At 34.8% G+C, this 16,346-nt stretch overlaps 1 protein-coding gene across 1 annotated transcript in view; it reads right to left on the bottom strand.

Annotated features, from left to right (window-relative positions):
- MAGI2 (membrane associated guanylate kinase, WW and PDZ domain containing 2) overlaps nucleotides 1–16,346 on the bottom strand; it is a 1,419,801-nt gene that overhangs the window by 99,586 nt on the left and 1,303,869 nt on the right. The window contains exons 19-20 of the mRNA XM_024115935.3: nucleotides 14,872–15,067; nucleotides 14,301–14,444 (exon numbers count right to left, since the gene is read on the bottom strand). Of these exons, the coding sequence (XP_023971703.1) occupies nucleotides 14,301–14,444; nucleotides 14,872–15,067 (340 nt within the window). The remainder of the gene's footprint in view (nucleotides 1–14,300; nucleotides 14,445–14,871; nucleotides 15,068–16,346) is intronic.

The following is a 16,346-nucleotide window of genomic DNA, read 5'->3' as shown; positions in this document are numbered from 1 at the left end:
CACAGATAGGGAGACTCAATATTATAAAGATGTAAGTTTATGGAAAATCTAAATAAATGGATCATATCATGTTCACAGATAGGGAGACTCAATATTATAAAGATGTAAGTTTATGGAAAATCTAAATAAATGGATCATATCATGTTCACAGATAGGGAGACTCAATATTATAAAGATGTAAGTTTATGGAAAATCTAAATAAATGGATCATATCATGTTCACAGATAGGGAGACTCAATATTATAAAGATGTAAGTTTATGGAAAATCTAAATAAATGGATCATATCATGTTCACAGATAGGGAGACTCAATATTATAAAGATGTAAGTTTATGGAAAATCTAAATAAATGGATCATATCATGTTCACAGATAGGGAGACTCAATATTATAAAGATGTAAGTTTATGGAAAATCTAAATAAATGGATCATATCATGTTCACAGATAGGGAGACTCAATATTATAAAGATGTAAGTTTATGGAAAATCTAAATAAATGGATCATATCATGTTCACAGATAGGGAGACTCAATATTATAAAGATGTAAGTTTATGGAAAATCTAAATAAATGGATCATATCATGTTCACAGATAGGGAGACTCAATATTATAAAGATGTAAGTTTATGGAAAATCTAAATAAATGGATCATATCATGTTCACAGATAGGGAGACTCAATATTATAAAGATGTAAGTTTATGGAAAATCTAAATAAATGGATCATATCATGTTCACAGATAGGGAGACTCAATATTATAAAGATGTAAGTTTATGGAAAATCTAAATAAATGGATCATATCATGTTCACAGATAGGGAGACTCAATATTATAAAGATGTAAGTTTATGGAAAATCTAAATAAATGGATCATATCATGTTCACAGATAGGGAGACTCAATATTATAAAGATGTAAGTTTATGGAAAATCTAAATAAATGGATCATATCATGTTCACAGATAGGGAGACTCAATATTATAAAGATGTAAGTTTATGGAAAATCTAAATAAATGGATCATATCATGTTCACAGATAGGGAGACTCAATATTATAAAGATGTAAGTTTATGGAAAATCTAAATAAATGGATCATATCATGTTCACAGATAGGGAGACTCAATATTATAAAGATGTAAGTTTATGGAAAATCTAAATAAATGGATCATATCATGTTCACAGATAGGGAGACTCAATATTATAAAGATGTAAGTTTATGGAAAATCTAAATAAATGGATCATATCATGTTCACAGATAGGGAGACTCAATATTATAAAGATGTAAGTTTATGGAAAATCTAAATAAATGGATCATATCATGTTCACAGATAGGGAGACTCAATATTATAAAGATGTAAGTTTATGGAAAATCTAAATAAATGGATCATATCATGTTCACAGATAGGGAGACTCAATATTATAAAGATGTAAGTTTATGGAAAATCTAAATAAATGGATCATATCATGTTCACAGATAGGGAGACTCAATATTATAAAGATGTAAGTTTATGGAAAATCTAAATAAATGGATCATATCATGTTCACAGATAGGGAGACTCAATATTATAAAGATGTAAGTTTATGGAAAATCTAAATAAATGGATCATATCATGTTCACAGATAGGGAGACTCAATATTATAAAGATGTAAGTTTATGGAAAATCTAAATAAATGGATCATATCATGTTCACAGATAGGGAGACTCAATATTATAAAGATGTAAGTTTATGGAAAATCTAAATAAATGGATCATATCATGTTCACAGATAGGGAGACTCAATATTATAAAGATGTAAGTTTATGGAAAATCTAAATAAATGGATCATATCATGTTCACAGATAGGGAGACTCAATATTATAAAGATGTAAGTTTATGGAAAATCTAAATAAATGGATCATATCATGTTCACAGATAGGGAGACTCAATATTATAAAGATGTAAGTTTATGGAAAATCTAAATAAATGGATCATATCATGTTCACAGATAGGGAGACTCAATATTATAAAGATGTAAGTTTATGGAAAATCTAAATAAATGGATCATATCATGTTCACAGATAGGGAGACTCAATATTATAAAGATGTAAGTTTATGGAAAATCTAAATAAATGGATCATATCATGTTCACAGATAGGGAGACTCAATATTATAAAGATGTAAGTTTATGGAAAATCTAAATAAATGGATCATATCATGTTCACAGATAGGGAGACTCAATATTATAAAGATGTAAGTTTATGGAAAATCTAAATAAATGGATCATATCATGTTCACAGATAGGGAGACTCAATATTATAAAGATGTAAGTTTATGGAAAATCTAAATAAATGGATCATATCATGTTCACAGATAGGGAGACTCAATATTATAAAGATGTAAGTTTATGGAAAATCTAAATAAATGGATCATATCATGTTCACAGATAGGGAGACTCAATATTATAAAGATGTAAGTTTATGGAAAATCTAAATAAATGGATCATATCATGTTCACAGATAGGGAGACTCAATATTATAAAGATGTAAGTTTATGGAAAATCTAAATAAATGGATCATATCATGTTCACAGATAGGGAGACTCAATATTATAAAGATGTAAGTTTATGGAAAATCTAAATAAATGGATCATATCATGTTCACAGATAGGGAGACTCAATATTATAAAGATGTAAGTTTATGGAAAATCTAAATAAATGGATCATATCATGTTCACAGATAGGGAGACTCAATATTATAAAGATGTAAGTTTATGGAAAATCTAAATAAATGGATCATATCATGTTCACAGATAGGGAGACTCAATATTATAAAGATGTAAGTTTATGGAAAATCTAAATAAATGGATCATATCATGTTCACAGATAGGGAGACTCAATATTATAAAGATGTAAGTTTATGGAAAATCTAAATAAATGGATCATATCATGTTCACAGATAGGGAGACTCAATATTATAAAGATGTAAGTTTATGGAAAATCTAAATAAATGGATCATATCATGTTCACAGATAGGGAGACTCAATATTATAAAGATGTAAGTTTATGGAAAATCTAAATAAATGGATCATATCATGTTCACAGATAGGGAGACTCAATATTATAAAGATGTAAGTTTATGGAAAATCTAAATAAATGGATCATATCATGTTCACAGATAGGGAGACTCAATATTATAAAGATGTAAGTTTATGGAAAATCTAAATAAATGGATCATATCATGTTCACAGATAGGGAGACTCAATATTATAAAGATGTAAGTTTATGGAAAATCTAAATAAATGGATCATATCATGTTCACAGATAGGGAGACTCAATATTATAAAGATGTAAGTTTATGGAAAATCTAAATAAATGGATCATATCATGTTCACAGATAGGGAGACTCAATATTATAAAGATGTAAGTTTATGGAAAATCTAAATAAATGGATCATATCATGTTCACAGATAGGGAGACTCAATATTATAAAGATGTAAGTTTATGGAAAATCTAAATAAATGGATCATATCATGTTCACAGATAGGGAGACTCAATATTATAAAGATGTAAGTTTATGGAAAATCTAAATAAATGGATCATATCATGTTCACAGATAGGGAGACTCAATATTATAAAGATGTAAGTTTATGGAAAATCTAAATAAATGGATCATATCATGTTCACAGATAGGGAGACTCAATATTATAAAGATGTAAGTTTATGGAAAATCTAAATAAATGGATCATATCATGTTCACAGATAGGGAGACTCAATATTATAAAGATGTAAGTGTTGTGGTGCACGGGCTTAGTTGATCCGCGGCATGTGGGATCTTCCCAGACCAGGGCTTGAACCTGCGTCCCCCGCATTGCAGGCGGCTTCTTAACCTCTGCGCCACCAAGGAAGTCTGGGCCCTCCATTCTTCACTTGTATATGTTCCCTGCCTGGTCACTGCAGGCAGTGAGTTTGTGACCACCCCTCACCTTTGTGAGATTGTGGGCCAAGCAGAGTTGCTACAGTGCCGAAGAGGCAAAGTGTGGCAGGGGGTGAGGAGGAGACCATAATTCTCTCTTCCCAGGACCCAGTAGTGTGTGCATCACATCCAAGGCCCAAGCTGTGGAGGCCTCAGGCGGGGCTGTAGCAAGAACTCATCAGTGGCTTTGTGGGCAGGGGACCCTCACCAGTGGGACTGGAGTTGGAGAGGAAGACAGGCTACAGAGTGACGGCAGCCGGCACATGTAGGTTGCCCTCTGGGGCTCCTACGTGAAGATACTGTGAGAGAGAGACTAATTGCCAGCTCTAAGACTGGATATAGTTTTAGCAACCATAATTTGGTCATTAAAGGTAAATGTGACATAAACTTCTGCTTCTAGCAATACGGTGGGTTAGATACCCTGAATAACCTTACCATTGCTGAACAGGCAAGAAACTAAAGAATCCTCTGATGCCAAAAACAAAGTGAATGTTGGGACTCCTGGAAGGCAAACAAATGCCAAAGGGAGCTTTACCTTTTCCTAGGAAACCTGAGTTTCCATTTTGATGGATGGGCATCAAGGATAGAAAATACAGCTTGGGGCTACAAACAAGGAGCCTAATAGGAGATACCTGCATGAACTGGAAACCCAGACTATTCAAAGTAAGGTAAAAAGAATATAAAGAGCAAGACAGAAAAGGGACAGAATAAAATGATAGAAATAAAAATATTAGTAATCAAAATTAATATAAATTGACTAAAATGATCTAGTTAAGATATACCATTAAAAAAACAGAAAAATAGCTACATAGACCAGAGAAACACATAAAATATAAGGACACGGAAAGGTTGAAAGGTATCCTTACTAATATCAGACAAAACAGACTTGAAAGTAAAAAGTATTGACAGAGATGTGGTAGGTTGCTGCATAATGATAAAAGATTCAATTCATCTGGAAAATATACCAAATAACATGGCTTTAAAACATACAAAGCAAAGCTTGACAGATCAAAGAAAAATTTACAAGATCTTTAACAAAAAAAAGAAAAACTTTTAAAGCACCCAGATCAATATTTAACAGATCAAATACATAGCAATTAGTAAGCATATAGAATATTTGAATAATACAATAATCAAGCTTTATCCAATGAATACATCTATAGAATACTGCACTCAGTAATTACAGAATGCACATTCTTTTCAAGCACACATGGATCATATACAAAAAACTGAATACATGTAAGGCCAAAGAGTAAGGCACAATAAATTTGAAAGACTGAAATCATATAGAATATATTCTCTGATGGCAATGGAATTACACTAGAAATCAAAGATAGATAACTAACCAGAAAATCCCCACACTTTCAGGAATAAAAACCAAAAAGACCTTCTAAATAATCCATGCATCAAAGAAGAAATAATGGAATGAATCATAGTGTAAATTAGAATATATTTAGAACTTAAAATAATGAACATACTACATATTGAAACTACAGCCTTAAATTCATACATTATTAATAGAAACAAAGAAAACTTCAGAAGTACTGAGCTTAGCATCCAACTTAAGGAGCAAGAAAAATAAGAACAGAGTAAACCCAAAGAAAATGGAGGCAGAGAAATATTAAATATAAAAACAAATGAATAAGCAAGAGAACAAAATATGTAAGCTGGTTCTTTAAAAGAATAAAAAATGGACAAATCTCTGGCATGATTAATAAGAAAAACAGAAAGAATACACAAATAAACAACAGTCAAATAAATGAGAAGGGAACATAAATACAAATGCTTTAAATATTAAAAATATAATAAGATAATATTATAAAAACTTTGAAAACTAAGATGAAATAAATTATCAGAAAAAAAGAAATTTATAAGAATTGACTCAAGAAGAAATTAAAAATCTGGAGAATACCCTAATTATTATAGAAATGTAATGTGGTTTAAAATTTTCACACAAAAAAATATACCAGACCTGGATGGATTTACAGGTGCGTTCTACCAAACATTCAAGGACAATTCTTAACTTAAACTGTTCCAGATAACAACAGCAATGACAATAACAAAAGGCATTATTCTTTCTCACTTTATAAGGCTAGTATAACACTAATGTTGAAATCATTCGCCAACACTGCAAGAAAAGAAAATTACAGGCTAATCTTACGAACATAGCTGCAAATATCTTGAAGAAACAGAAAACTGAATTGAGCAATGCATAAAAAAGATCATCATGAATAAGTATAGCTTAACTGAGGAAATCAAGAATGATTTAACATAATAATCCATTAATATACTAATAATATTCTTAATCATGTTAATTAGCATATTAAAGGAAAGAGATCATATACTTTCTATGGATGCAGAAATAGTACATAAAATTCAACGTGTATTCATAATTAACTCTCTAGCAAACTAGTAATAGACTGGAACATTCTTAATCTGATAAAGGTTATTTATATAAACTCATTCAACATTATGTTTAACGGTGAAAGCATTCCCTTTAAGATTAGAAATAAGATAAGAGGGCTTGTTTGACTACTTCTATTCAGCATCATACTGAAAACCAAGTAAATGCAGTAAAATAAGAAAAAGAAATAAAAAGACTTAAAAGGAAGACACAGAATTCTCATTATTTGCAGAAAATGTGATTATCTATGTAGAAAATCCAGAGGAAGTTACAGATAACTTATTTGAATTAATAAGAGTTTAGTAATTTTGCATGATATAATTGATCAATATACAGAAATCAATTGTCTTTCTTTTCACTGGTAACACAGTTAATTTCAATATTACATTAAAATACAAAAGTAAAAGTAAAACATGCAAATGCCTAGAATCAATCTAGCAAAATATTTTCAGGTATGTTATGGAAAAAACTATGAAACTTTATTTAAGCAGTTTATGGAAAATCTAAATAAATGGATCATATCATGTTCACAGATAGGGAGACTCAATATTATAAAGATGTAAGTTTTTCCACATTTATTTATGGATTCTAAGCAATTCCAATAAAATTCCCAATAGGACAAGAAACTTCTAAAATTTTATACGGAAGGGCAAAGGCCCAAGAACATTCAAACACCCCTGAAGAATTAAGATGTATGTCTGGGGATGAGGGAACAGGCAGTTTCTCCATCAAAACTCAAGACTTATTAAAAGGCAGATGAGTATAGTATTGATGTAGGTATAGACAAATAGACCAGCAGAACAGTATAAAGAATCTATAAACAGACCATTGCATTTAAAGAAATTTTATTTATTATGGAGCTGTCATTGCAGATTGTGGGGAAATGAGAGGATATCCAATAAATGATGCTGTGACAAGTGGTTATCCATCTGGAAAAACTGAAATTGTATTTCTTCCTTTTACTACACAGAGGAATCAACTCTAGGTAATTAAAGACAGATATGAAAAAGCAAAACTATAAAACTTTTAGAAGAAGATGTAGGGAATCTTTAAGAATATGAGTTGGGAAATGATTTTTCAAAGATGACACAGAAAGCAGAAACTATAAAGGAAAAGGTTGATTAAGTCAATTACACTAAAATTAAGACCTTCTGTTTATCAAAGGGCATCATAAAGAAGGTGAAACTACAAGCCATAAGCTGGGGTAAAGTATTTGCAACATGAAAAACTATCACCAGGAACATACAAACACTTCTAAAATCAATATGAAAAGAAGGAAAGATTTAACAGAAGATGGGGAAAAGATATGAAGAGGCATCTCTATTTAAGAGGGAATAAGAAAGTCCAGTAAACCTAAGGAAAGATGATGAATATTATTTGTAATCAAGAAATGCAAATTTAAGCCTAAACAATATGTCATTTTCTACCTACCAGAATAAGAATTTATAAGTCTGAAATACAAATCTTGTGAGGATGTGTCGTAATGGAAACTTTCACATTGCTGGTATGAGTATGAATGTGTACAACCGCCTAGGAAAATATGTCTGAGTCATTTAGTTAAGTTAAATATATGCTCTCCTAGGTATATAGTATAGTCTACAGAATTTCTTGCATATGTGCAGCAGGAAATATGTACAAGGATAGTATTAGTTGCAAAAAAAAACCTGGAAACAACCCAATGTCCACTAATAGAGAAAACTTCAACTCTCCATAGTTAACTAACATAGACTGTAGCATATTCATACCATGGAATAATTTACAGCTTCATGCGTCAACCTGGATGAGTGTTATGAACATAAAGTATAAAAAGCAAACCACAGAGAAGAACATGTACAGTATGATTCATTCATATAAAGTTCACTAAGTGTGCAAAACTAAGTGATATAGTTAAGAGGTACATACGTAGGTGGCAAGACTAGGAATGACAGTATTTAGGGTGCTGGTTACTTCTGGAGGCTGGAGAGTGGGAGGAGAATGGAATCATAGGACAGTGGAGATTTTTTTTTTTTTTAACTGGGCTAAGGGTTCACGGGTGCTTGAATCACTGTTAGCATATATACCATTACGTATGTTAGAAATATTCTTCTAAATGGTTTTATGTTTAATAAAAACAATATAAAACAGAATACTTTTATTCTGTAGTCACAGGTTAGTCATGTCTGGACCACAGAAGGAGAAGTGACAAATATAAAAGAAGCTGCCATCAGGGAATTTTCCTTTTCGTTAAAAAAAAAAAAAAAATGGAAAAAAGAAAAAGATGGATAAGAAGTAAGTATCTTTTTCACGCATTATTCAGTCTTACAAAATGTCGTTGGTGATTCCAAGGCCCACTGCAGGCTGACTTTTGTGTCATGTAAGTTTCAGGAAGAAGATAAACCATTTTATACCAAAGTTTATGCAATGCTAAGTAGGCACAGACAGCTGCTACACAGTTATTAAGGTGAGGAAGTTAAAAAGTTATATTCTTTCTTTAAAATAAAAAAATATTTTATGGAAATGGGAAAATATTATACTTTTATGGAAACAGGAAAATACCTTTCCAAGAGCAAACTTGATCTCCTTTCAGATGTCTTTTAACTCAACTCTCAATTTTTATTTAAGCACTTTTAGAACTACTATCCCTTCCCTCCAGAAGTCTCCTGATTTCTTAGGAAGCTTCACCGGTAAATTACTTCATTTGTTCATTATTCTTTGCCTGTGTTTTCTATTTATTCTCAGTGTTTAATTAGATTATGTCCCTAAGAGTTTTGTGCCAGAGATTTATTCATCAGTTATGAAAATTTTATCCCTCTCAACTTTATTAGACTATTTTACAAACTTAAAAAGTCTTCTTTTTAAAACAGATCCATTACTATTTTCTAGTACTTTCTTACACTTTTCCTTGAAATCTGAATGTCATTTGTGTTTCTCTTCTGATATTAGGCTTCTTGAATGACTGAGGAAAAGCAATCAGACAAGACGATTATGTTTCTATTTCCCATTCCCCTTATTTTCTACATTTACAGATTGTGTTTTGTTTTGTCTCTTTAACGTTTATTACATAGTATTAATTGATGTTGAAACACTAGCTACTAATTAAAGTCAAAACTTGCTATTCTCTACTTTTTTTTTATGAAGTGAATATTTCACATAATTATGTTTCACATTGTTTTTCTTGGTGTTTATTCTAATTGCACTATTCTATTCAAGTTCTATATCATGACATGTCATAATATCTAAGTCCCTCTCTCAATATCATAAGTCACTCACAAATTAATACCTCACTTCTTTGTCTTAATAAGAAAAATCAATTCTACCACCTGAAAAACTGCTCAGATCCTCCCCAAAACTCTAGATGGTAGATATAATTCTTCCTATTTTATAGGCACTGAGGTTCAACAAAGTGACTTGATGTTTCTAAATTTAATAAAGCAAATGCATCACGTTTGCTTATTTTGGAGGTTGAGAGCAGGGCTGAGGGTTTAGAAGGGATCAAAATAGTCATATTTTTAGTAAATCTTTAAATTCATTTACTGTTACGTTTATATGTTTCTGATAAAGGAGGTTCTAGAATCTCTCTTTTAAATAAGGATTGAATTGATCTTCTGAAAAAGATTTTCTTATCCTCTCCCCTATATCTAGACTTGGCTTGTAAATCTGACCTCAGAAGGAGCCATTATTTTCCCCACTACTTTCTGATTGTGGTTTGCTGTCCGTACGTTCTCATATTTTGAGGGAACCCATTGACCTTATCAGGATACCTTATCAGGATACTTGTTTCATCAAGTGGAAAGAAAGTATTTATTTAACAAAAAAATTGAGTAAACATACAATACTTTCAGAGGAGGAGGAAAAAAATAATTCATGTTCTGTGGGAGTGCTTATTAATCACTTTGAAAGTCAGACAGTCTAACTTGCCAAAGATCTCTGCTAAGATTATTCTCTCTGCTGCAGGTGCCCAGAAATGCTAGAGTGAAATCATTCACCTGGGACTCACTTTTGGGATATGCCCACCTGTCCCTCACCAGATCCGTAAAAGAACACCTGAAGTGGGAAGAACTTTGGTATTTCTCTTGGATGCCTAGGATATCAGTTGGGTGCCTAAAGACATGCTTTAAAAAAATACATATCTGTGCCATCATTTCTTAACATTCCCAGTGTGAGAGGGATGTTTTTACACCTCTGTTAGCCACCTCCTCTGACATCGGATTTACCTGGTTTTCTCTGTAATCTTAGCAAAGTCTTGTACTACTAAACAGGCGCATGCCATCACCGTCCTACAACCAAGACTAACATAAAAGACCCAGGAAAAGTCTCAGATTCAGAGACTAACATCTGGTGCACTAACTCAGTGTTCAAAACTAGGGCTACTTATAGCTCTAATCCACGGGCACAGTAATTCTTTAACTGTTACATGAAATGATTTTTCAGAATCGCCCAGCTCTTGTGTAGTAATTCTGGGTTGGGCAATGTTACTGTACTGAGTTTAATCTAAGACACCCTGCTATTGCCAGGCACTTCCTGGCTTTTCCCTTCTGTTTCTGATCATGAAAAAAGGAAAAACAAAACAAAACAAAACTATACAGTGTGTTCCAAACTTACTTGATCACAAAGTGTGTGTTTAGTTTGGGCACAGAGGCAATAATGCATTAACACTGAAGGTGAAGGAATAGCAATTAACATGGAGAAATATGCCTGAGTGTTTTAAACGTTGGGAAGGACCTGGTGTTAGCTTCTCTTCTTCCTGAGCTTATTTTTAATGTAACCTGTGAATATCTAGTTCATCTACTTTTCTCAGAAGTCTTGGAACTTTATGAACCAAGCCATAATACCCATGGAGTGAACAGCTGCCTTATAAGCATCATCTGCACAGATATTTAAGATCTATACGTATCTGAGCAACAACGGTATCAAGGGGGAATTTTATAATAAGTTCCTAATTATTTTCACTGTTAAATTCCCAAGTTGGTAACCTATATGTTATTGAGTTTATACATTAAAATAATCAAACCATTGAGTCATGCAAATATTAATCTATCCTGGTCCTTGCTGAAATAATTTAAACACATCTGTGAATTAAAGGTTATTGCTGGGCTTCCCTGGTGGCGCAGTGGTTGAGAGTCCACCTGCCGATGCAGGGGACACGGGTTCGTGCCCCGGTCCGGCAAGATCCCACATGCCGCGGAGCGGCTAGGCCCGTGAGCCATGGCCGCTGAGCCTGTAAATTTGATAATAAACATGAAAACAAGATTTGAATTAGTTATGTGCTATGATTAAGAACAACTGTTGATCTTTAACTCTACAGATACAAAATACTTATCAAATTCAAACAGCAGTTAATGTGTTTGTATTATCTAGTAGCACCTTTGAACTTACATGATGAAGTAGTTTACTGCCCTGACATGGAGTTTGTTACCCTAGACAAGTTCTCCGTTGATGCCGTAAGAATCCATGAGTAACAAAAACCCAAAACAGGGCTTCCCTGGTGGCGTAGTGGTTAAGAATCCGCTTGCCAATGCAGGGGACAAGAGTTCGAGCCCTGGTCCAGGAAGATCCCACATGCCGCGGAGCAACTAAGCCTGTGCGCCACAGCTACTGAGCCTGAGCTCTAGAGTCCGTGCACCGCAACAAGAGAAGCCACCGCAATGAGAAGCCCTCGCACCTCAACGAAGAGTAGCCCCCGCTCGCCGCAACTAGAGAAAGCCCACGTGCAGCAACGAAGACCCAACACAACCAAAAAAGAATAAATAAAATAAACTTAAAAAATAAACCCAAAACATCTGAATATTAAGTATAACCCGTAAAAGCAGAAAAAAAGTCATCCGTTCATCCCTGCCAAAGATCTGAAATAAAATCAAACAGTCAAATCTGATCCATAGAATTTCTGTGACTTTCAAGTGACTTGTTTTCTTTGAGAATTAAAAGCTAGAAATAGATATATATATAGTAGTCCAAAATAAACACCCATAATATCTAAAACTGGCCATGATAACTCCTTTTGGACAGCTTGTACACAGAAAGAATGCGTTGCTTTATAAAAATGACATGGAAAATGGTGAAATATTGCTTATTTCTATAATCTTTGACAAGAAGTGAAAATACCATTTTCTGAAACCCAGGTAGAGGACTCATTTTTATCACCTGCCAGAATAAAAAGCATCTTTCCTAAAATTGAGCACCTGCCTACAGAATTCTAAACCTGTGTTTCCATGGATTTAAGGACCTGAGGTAAACCATTGGAACAGGATGGAAAACTCCCTGGACAGGATCTAGGGGGAATGAACGAAGCCTGAGCCACACACATCCTAACTGTGCCGTACCTATGTCATGACGGCTTCCCTTTAGCTCAGTGGTTCCCAAACTTCAGCTTGTACCAGATTCACCTGGAAGATGGATCACACAAACACAGCCTGGTGGCCTCACTCCTAGGGTTTCAGTAAGTCTGCGACGGGGCTGGAGAATCCGCATTTCTAACACATTCCCAGGGGATGCTGATCTCAGGGACCACGCTGAGAACTACTGCTCTGGCTTAGATTTTATAAGAAAGAGTATTCTTTTTACATAAGAGTACTTCTATATTTAGGCTTCTATGCTTTGGGAGAACTGAATATATTGATTAGCCATTTAGACCATTTGTTATAAAGTGTGGCCACCGTTTGGAACCCACACCTCTAAAATCCACTTGTGGGATAAGGGGAGGTCCCCTCTCACAGGGCTCTGGTCATCTCACTCATGGCTTCTGTGCTGTGTTGTTTTCCACTGCACTGCAAAGATTAATTTTGTTCTATTGAACCACTTGTGAGTTGGCTTTGCAGCACGTTAAGAAAGTGGGAACTGAGAGCCAAGAAACCGTGTAGAGACCTATTCTAAAACCACATGTAGAAGGGGTAAGAGGAGGCTGGTGTTTGGTGTTGGCGGGGACTGTCATTCTCCTGGATCAGCCTTGCCTGGGTTCAAATTCCAACTTGGATACTTCCCGGTTGTCAAAGGATTGTAAAGGCATGGAGAAAAATAGACACATTTACACTTTCTACTTTTGCACCATGGATGATTCACTGACTCGGAAATGAGACTAGAGAAATGGCAGACTGGGTGGTAGGAATAACAGTTTCATTCCACTGACAGGAGCAATCGGTTGGTGAAAATCAGCACAAGAATCTGAAGCTCTAGAGCCCAAGAACCACAGCTTTTCTGTATTAACTTAAAGAGCAAGGAGGGAGGACAAGAATAATTCTAGATTTTATTTATAATAACTAACCTTTTTTATGTGCTTACTAGATGACATTTTAGAGAGAAAGACTGACTAATGTTCTGTATTGTTATCAAGTTTTGTTTTGCACCTTTAGAGGAAGACTCAGTTATGCGTCAACCAGATGCCTCAAAGTAACTATTACATTAAGAATCCACCCTCAGCTTAAACTCTAATTGGAAAATTTTTGACTGCTACCATTTTTAAGGACAACATGTATCCAAGAAGCCTCATCCCCCTTTCTCCTTCTTCTTTCTGCCCAACATCATAGCCAAAGCCAGTCAACTCAAAAGAAGTAGTCCCAAAGAAACACAAAACCACGTGAAGAAAAAAGCATGAAACTGAAAATAAATTTCAAAAGATTCAATCTCAGATAAAATCTGAATCCTCAAACCACGCAAAAAATTATGGAGCCATGTTTCCATTTCAAGCTATTTCTTAGATTACTTTGTTTTCTTTAGTTTGTTCTTTAGAGAAACATACATATATATATATATAAAAAACACCATCTTGAGAGTTTACAGTTAGAAGCCATAAGAAGGGAAATGAGAGATGATTCTTAAACAATGTTTGGGCAAACCTTTAGAAAACTGGATCATGAAATGGAAAGAAGGCAACATCTGCATCAAGTCAGTTTGCTTAACAGCAGGTCTCACTGCTCCTCCAGCGCCACAATGAGCGTTTCTTTCAGAATTAAGCAATTCTAGACAAAGAGAACATTCTTACCCTCATCCTTCCATTTCTTATTGCTGGCCCATCTTCTGCCAATCTCAACACGTACAAATCCATTTTGTACTCCCTTCCTCCACGAATACTGAATCCAAATCCTTTGGCTCCTTTCTCCATGTCCACAGTGAAATAATCAAAATCCTTTGGGGTTGGGGAGAAAATGGAATAAACCATTGTTTAATATCAGAGAAGCTTCCACGGTCTGTCCTTCTGTTCTCCTTCTCTCTCACAGTTAACGTGTTCCCCCGACACGATATCGTGAGGAGTAACGTGATTTCACCATCTAGCAAAATGCAAGACAAGATTCCAAAGGCCTGAGCAGATCGGAACACAGTTTCCTCAGTCCTTAAAAGAAGTGCTGGGTAGCTGGTTTACTTTGGCACACATCCCTTAGTACTCATCTGTTTACTTGGCAAACATGTAACTATTGCATATAGGCCTGAGGGATATTAACTCTCCTTTGGATTTTCTCATTCACTGCTGTTGAGCGCCAGAGTTGTGTGTGTGCGTGAATGACAGGCCTGCTGATTGGAAAAATGAAATAAAGGCAACGGGATCTTTGAGGTACCTGGGGCTGCCTGTAGTCGGACAGAGGGAACTGCCTGGTGTCGGGGGAGGGCTGCCTGTAGTCCAAGGGCGGGGCTTGCAGATAGTCCCCTCCGGGGGGCTGCCGGTAGTCCAGTGGGGGCTGCCTGTAGTCCGTGAACGGAGGCTGTCGGATATCTGGTTTCACATCTTGCCTTGCTTTTACTTCTGACCTGTAACTAAATGAATGGAAATGGTACTTGCTTTGGTATCTCAGCACTCTAAGGAGATTAGAATGACTTTAGGACCTCCGGGCGTGTAGAGGCCACACCTCTTGGTGGTCCTTTTCATGTTCAGGATTATGAGAAGAGTCCATAAATGATACGTATTACTTTAAAACCTTTGACAAATGCCATACGGTATACCTTTCATTTGGCTCCTTAAGAAATCAAGGTGAAAGTGATGGTCACTTAGAACTTTGTGGAAAAGGACTTATGGAGAACCTTCTTTGACTTTGCTATTTAAAAACTGTGCAACTGCAGCAAAACTAGGGACTCACACACTTCGCTGTACATCCCCAAACAACAGTCTGTCTTAATATCAGTAAACCAACTCTTTCCATTTTTCTCTCTCTCTCTCTCTCTCTCTCTGACACACACACAGCATCCGTTACTTCGTGAAAACATGACTGAAGTGATCTCTAGATACTCTATAAATATCTAACTAAAGGCTGTTTTAACCTGTTAGCTTGGGGCTTTTTGAATATCATACAGAGGTTAAAGGAGTGAAAGTAAGGTATAATCACCAACTACAAATCAAGCAGAAAGTCATTGGGTCATTGCTAAAAGTAGAAACATATCACACAGAGGTTTAAATACTAGACTATAACCCTCGGGCTTAGTATCAGATACTATCATGGTCATTAGATAGAAGGAAAGGCAGAAGTGTTTATGTCTAACACTTGTCTTATTCTTGTTTCTAGATATTATTTCTTGTTTCTAGTTATTAACAAATAAATACAGAGACCAAAACTAATTGTTTAGTTCTGTTTTGTGAATCCAGATTGCTCTAAACTGAGGGGCTTCCAGGGCGGGGGGGGGGGGGGGGGGAAGGGCTAAAGTAGCCAACACCTACCATTATGGGATCATTAATAAGATAAACTGAAAAAATTATCACCATAATATAGAGGCCACTTAACTCTGTAGTTCATTGCCTGTTGCCATGACAACATCCATATAATGAGCTACTTAGGGATACAGGTCGATTAGAAAAACACATTCACACACTGATAGTGCATGGCAATAGATGTGTTTATTTGGGGTTTTGAAAGGGGGTTAGAAATGCAGTTATTTTAATAACGCTTTGAGTAGTTCCCATTTGTTACTTAACCTGCAGAAGTGACACATTCCTTTTGTGAGATGCATAATTTAGGCTTCGCTTTATACCTCAGCAAGGTGTCCACTCACCTACTGAGATAAGTGTGCATTCTGAGAACAGAATTATTTAAAATACGCTTTG

The sequence above is a fragment of the Physeter macrocephalus genome, chromosome 5 (assembly GCF_002837175.3).
Source record: "Physeter macrocephalus isolate SW-GA chromosome 5, ASM283717v5, whole genome shotgun sequence".
Lineage (NCBI taxonomy): Eukaryota > Metazoa > Chordata > Mammalia > Artiodactyla > Physeteridae > Physeter > Physeter macrocephalus.
This window is presented reverse-complemented; position numbering and strand designations above follow the sequence as displayed.